The following is a 6,000-nucleotide window of genomic DNA, read 5'->3' on the forward strand; positions in this document are numbered from 1 at the left end:
CCCTTGAGATAATGAGATAAGCCATGTTCTGCCTGTACTCAGTAATAACTTACAAAGCCTTTGCACTCAATTCCTTGGGTTTCCTCTGTAACAGGTTTTGAGGGCCTGACCACTACCTGTGTACACCACTAGCTATTACAGGAATAAAGACAGACTACAGAGTAGACATGAGACACTGAGCAATTTACATCTCCAAGCATGTAACTTTACCATAAATATTATCTACACTAACAACTCTTTAGGCATTTCAAGGTCCATTTTGAAATAGCATCAAAGCCCACAGAGAATGACACAATTTCTAATAAACTGACATAACTATGCTACTACAGTGAACTAGTATCGTCAGTTTTACACAGCACACAGCAGTGGTGGTAGGATTTCAATACTCAAGGACATCTCGGAACCTACTAGGAAGACTACTGTCATCTGGCAGCTAGAGAGCATAAGCTACACTTACGTACATACATAGAGGTAGTCAAAACAGCTTTTGCTGCTCTTGTGATACTGGATATGAAACGAAGGAGAATCTGGAATTTCCACTAATTTATCCAGTGGAAGTCTAGTATTCACTGTGAGGAAAAGCACATTCTATTGTCAAAACACAAGGAATTTGTATGAGCTAACATCTTTCTCACCTCAACAAATTAAAACAACAAACAAAATTGGATTTCAGGGAAGGGTCTGATGGGAAAGAGCCTCTTACTTGAGAAAGTTAAATAGAGGTGTTTATTATTAAACAGCATCAATTCCAACCCTTGAGATTCTGCGATTCTGTGTAATTTCAAGCCTACATCACAAATCACATACAATGGCATTGTTCAAGAAAAAGTCACCCAAGTAGCCTTTCAACTCTTTTCTCTCAGATAATTCAGATATTTCACTTCTGAAATACCTCTCTGCACATTTGCCTGAAACCAAGCACTTATACAACATACAAATACTCAGATGTTAACACCACATAAACGCTAAATCCTTTCACAAATTTCAGCAAGCTCTATAGCATGTTCCCTTCCATCTCTCTCCCACAGACATGAACAAATGTTCTTTGCTAAGAAAATTTTCACAAAGCAAAAATAATTTCTTTATCCAGAGTTGAGAGAACAACCCAGAAAACCATGTCAGAAGCACACAGATATTGGAAGTCTTTTAATCTCACAGTCTATTGAAAAAAAGTGGCCATCATTTCTCAACAGCATTGGATTAGTTCATAAATAAGGTTGTGTTCAATTTCAAAGTAGTACACTTAAATTTTCATCATTTTCAGGTCAGTCAGTTCTTCTCCCTATGCTACCTTTAGCTACAACACAGGAGATGAAGCTTCCCTCTCTTTTCCAAGTGCCTCATCTCATCTAATTTAATGACAGACTGAAGCAGAAACAGTGAGCTGATACAACACTTGCTCCTAAATCTGACATTTTGCTGTCATCTACAAATCCTTAGTAACTCTGAATATCCTACAAAACTGAAGTATCCTCTATAAATATCTGCCATCAAAAATGAGCAGTTTTAATAGTAGGTCTACTTTAATTCTTGACTTACTACTCTCAGAGACATTTCTGTGGCATATTACATTTACACACAAAAGATAAAGAACAATAGATGAAACAGGAAGAACAAAGCATTCTCACCTTTGTTATTCTTCCTAAGGAGTTTCATAAGCTAACTGGAGCAGATCTCTATCCTGGCAATTGGATTTAAAATTCACAAGGCATATCATTGTCCTAGGGAAGCCTACTCAATTCATTGCCTTTTATGAAAGCATTTTAATAGACAATGATGCACAAGGAATACGCCTAGTTGTTCACCAGGTATTTAACTGGTACAGGAGAAAGAGAAGCCCGGACAAAATAAAAATGGCACTAAAGAGTCTTTTTCTGCCCTTCCCATCTGAAAATGCCAGTTTCCTTCTCTACACTTCAGGAGGAGGTGGGGCTGGGAAATACTTATTTCAGAAGTTCCACCCTTCTTTACAGATGCACAGATTTCATTAATAGTTAAGTGGCGACATACAACATTAACTTATTCATGTATTTATAGCTTTCCATTCACACTTGTTCCATACTAAGCAACAGCTTAGGGCAACTGCTTACAAATATTTGCTGCATCATGACACACTACCCCAGGACTTGCTTTTCAGTTTCTTTGTCTCACTGACTAACTCATTTTAAAAGAGTAAAATTTCAGCCAGATTTTCCTGTAAGCAGAAAAAAATCCACCCAAAAGTGTAACTGACAGAGCATCTTGCTGCTAACCAACACGTCTTCTCAAATGTCCAAAATGCAGCAGCCAGATCAATACTAAATATGGTTTTAGGTTTCACAGATTCCTGGCAAAATCACATGGAGTTTTAACAATATCATCAGCGTACTAAAGGTTCTAGGCTTGTCATATGAGTAAACTGGAAAGCTCTTCAAAAGAAAATCATTCCCCTTAAAGAGATGATTGTACTCGTGTTCAAGTTAATAAGTCTTGACAGGTGCTCTGGGACAGCCACTAGAGAGACTCTTGAGTGTAAAGTCTCCTTAACTGTGGATGACTTGGAACAATAGGATGACTATATTAACCAGGCCCTCTGGGCCATATTGTCATATATTTCAACATCTAAATATTTGAAGCTATTTAGCGTATAGCAGTATTCAGAGACTTCAATGATATAGAGTAGCTTTGTCCTGGCACTTCAACAATACACTCCATTTAAGAATCTGTCCAGTCTCATTTTATCTAACTACTTACCTCTCTTGCAGGAACAGCATGCTATTAAAGGTTTGCTGATTAAGATTTGAAGGCACTTTGAAGATTTATTGTACTGTACAACTTCTAATTATTGTTGTTCATAACTGCATTCAGTTGGGAGAAAATAGCTATGTGAGAAATAATTTCTGTTCCACATGTATAGGGGAAGATATTTGCTTTGAAAAGTACGGAGATAAAAGCCTGCATTTTAACTTGCAATCCTTTACTGTGATACTTACTCTATAAGAACCATATGGCTGAAAAAATCCCACCATATAGGGTAAAAACAAAGAAACGTACCCACCTTCCTTCCTACTGGAACAAGCATGTGCATCATTTATGCCTCTGTAACTGTCCACCTGCAGGAATGCAGACTCTTTCCTTTTCTAGGCTTCTTCACTATTTCCCTTTGAGGCATCCAAAATGACAATACCATGCACAAGCTGTCAGAAGCTCAAGACGACCAGTTACAGTGGTTATTTACTACTCATACACATCACAGCCCACTTTCACTCTCAAAGGCTTGTGAAGACTACTGGATCCCATCCTCTCTATACACCAGGTGAAAAATATGAGCTGTGCACTCAACCTTTAACATTTAGCCCATCCTTCTCCCACAAACATCTCCTTTCACACAAGCTCTTATATCTACTCAAGTGTTCTCTAGTCTGTGGCTCTCATAGCCTCCAACTCCACTCAGTAGTCTCAGTATGAAAGTATTAAAAATTAAGCTGTGATAACAACAGCCTGTGATACAGTCTGTCCTCTTTCACATCTGGTATATTAAAAAGTATTTACTTTTACTGCACCTTTAACTTAAAAAAATAAATCAATCACAGCCTGAGTAGGAAACAAAATCAGTAAAAACCCTAATCTACTGAAGGATTAATTTCTTTATCATGCAATAGCATAAGAAAAAAAACCAGTCCCATTATAGGACAAAAACACATTCTGTGCTTTTCCAGTCATCAGATAGGATTGTTAGGTTAAAAGCAAGTGATAAAATATCTTTAAAAGTTAGACTGTTTTTCTACAGTCTCTTGCTGTCATTCTATTCTTTCCTTAAATTACTGCTTACATTTAAAAACTGTTTATAGAAAGAAATGCATGTTGGCAGATAAAAAAGACACTTCAGATGAAATATACTTGTCCAATATGAAAGCTGAACAGATAGATATATTTGATAGCTCTAGAAGTGGTAACAAATTTGGTTGTAATTGCTCTATCAAAAGATTCTAAGACTAGATGTACTCTTTCCTCACCAGTATTTCCTTGCACAAGAACTATTTTTTTTTTTCCTATTTGTATCTGTATCCTGGTTGATTCAAACTCTTGCAGAAATGTCTTTAAAACATACTTCTGGTCATCCAAAGACAGACTTGCATAGGCAGAGTATCAGTTAGAGGCCTGATGCATAATTTGAACACAGAATGCAGCTCTGGAGTCATTGTTTCAGATATTAAATGTCATCACTATCTTGAGCACAAGTGAATGGCTTGGCAGGCAAGAGACCTAGGAACACACGTATTCAATGACAGCTTTCTCACGCAAGGTTCAGCACCCAGGAGAAAGTCTGCATATTCTGATCCTGTTTCACTGTACAGTTTCATAAAACACATTATCTTCCCACTGAAAAAGTTTCATGAACTGATCACAGCTAGTTCCCCATGCAAAGGCTTTCATACTACCTTCTCCAAAACTCACACCTTAATAAGATGGCTAGACACAGATTACATGCAATCAACCTTACAGTTTTCATGTGCTACATTTGCTTCAGATCCCACCTACAAAACCAAACCGGTTCCCAAATGCTTCCCCAATAAAAAGGAGGGGTACAGAGCAGCTCCTGGCAGTTCTCTCTGAAGTCACTGCCTTTGTTGTTTTAAACATGCAATTTAGAGAGAATGACACAATCTAGAATATGAGAGATTACCCTGCGGTCTGCGGAGGTGTCGATTGCTAGGAGATAAAAAGCCAATGAAACCTACGCTATTTCTCATCACCGGCCAGCAGTTTTACGCTTAATTTCTGTTCCTCCAAAAATGTTACCAAGGCAAAAAGTTTCCCTCTGTTGAGAAGTTCGAGGAGTTGCTTTGTTTGGTTTGCATAAACAAAATCAAGCCCTTCGCCGCCGGCAGACGCAACCCCCCACGCGTGTACTGCTGTTATTAAAAGCCCAGTTCAGCCCCAAAGGCGACCCGGGCTGGAAGCCTGGGGAGGGGGGAAACACCACCCGCCGCGCTTTGTGAGGCCTTTCTTTCCCTGCTCTCACGCTCCGCGGCCAGGGCTGCCACCCTGCGCTAGCACCGTACAGCCGCGGGCCTGATACTTCACCCGGCCCGCACACTACCGCGGGGCCCGAAACCCGCGGTAGCCCGCCGCCATCTCTGCCCTGCCCTCTCCCCTCCCCAGCCTGCGTCCCCGCCGCAGGAGCTGCCTCTCACCCGGCATCGCCCGCAGTCCTGCCACCCTGCGGGAAGCTAAGCTGTCCCGCCAAACGGGCCATGCGATCAAGCGGCTGTCCCTTCTCCAGACCACTCCCTCGGGGAAGGCCGCCGCGACTCTACCCCCTCCTCCCCCTTCAGAGCCACCACTCAGTGGCCGCAAAGGACTTCCCGGCGCACTGGGACGAGCGGCCCAGGCCGCCGCCGACCTACCGGCCGGTCTAGAGACGCCGTTCGCGCATGGGAGCCGAGGAGACCGGAGCTTCGCCCTCTCCAGCAGCAGCGCTCGCGTAAGGTTGTGCTCAGCGCCTGCGAAGGAGCGCGGGGAAGGAGTCAGAGAGAAGCAGCATCTCCTCCCGCTCTGCTCCCCAGCTCCCGCGCTTCTCTACCGCACGGCACGGAGAGGGCGGGAGTGACGGCGCTTCCCGCCCCGCGGCTCCCTCTTTCCCTCCCTCTGCGTGCGTACGGCCGGCCCACCGTCACCAGCCGGCCCCCCGCCTCGGCTAGCGGGCGCGCGTACCCACCGCGGACCCCGCGGCGCCGCCGGCCCGGCCCTCACTCTGCCTTCCGCTCCACCTCACGGCCGCGAGCAGCACGGGGAGGCGGCTGCGTAGCCGCCCTCCGCTCCACCTCACGGCCGTGAGCAGCACGGGGAGGTGGCTGCGTAGCCGCCCTCCGCCCCCGACAGCCGCTCCCTCCCTTACGCCCCCGAGGCGGCAGGGAAGCTGCTGACACAGGCCCGGTCTTGCCTTCTCCCTCAGCGTCGGGCCCCGGCCCCTTACCGCCGCAAGCACTCCGCCCGGCCCCGATCTCGGCCCCTTCG

At 44.2% G+C, this 6,000-nt stretch overlaps 1 protein-coding gene across 6 annotated transcripts in view; it reads right to left on the reverse strand.

The window, feature by feature from the left end:
* The window catches only part of PTPN13 (protein tyrosine phosphatase non-receptor type 13), a 133,423-nt gene extending 127,642 nt beyond the window's left edge, over positions 1-5,781 (reverse strand). For 4 of the 6 annotated variants that reach the window (XM_061992967.1, XM_061992966.1, XM_061992964.1 and 1 more), the window contains exon 1: positions 5,178-5,218. In XM_061992967.1, coding sequence (XP_061848951.1) covers positions 5,178-5,184 — 7 coding nt within the window. In that variant the 5' untranslated portion in view covers positions 5,185-5,218. Of the gene's footprint in view, positions 1-5,177; positions 5,219-5,390; positions 5,542-5,701 lie in introns of those variants that run through there. The other 2 variants (XM_061992965.1, XM_061992969.1) reach the window with 2 other exon arrangements.
* Between the last annotated feature and the right edge of the window lie 219 nt (positions 5,782-6,000).

This window comes from Colius striatus, chromosome 3 (assembly GCF_028858725.1).
Source record: "Colius striatus isolate bColStr4 chromosome 3, bColStr4.1.hap1, whole genome shotgun sequence".
NCBI lineage: Eukaryota > Metazoa > Chordata > Aves > Coliiformes > Coliidae > Colius > Colius striatus.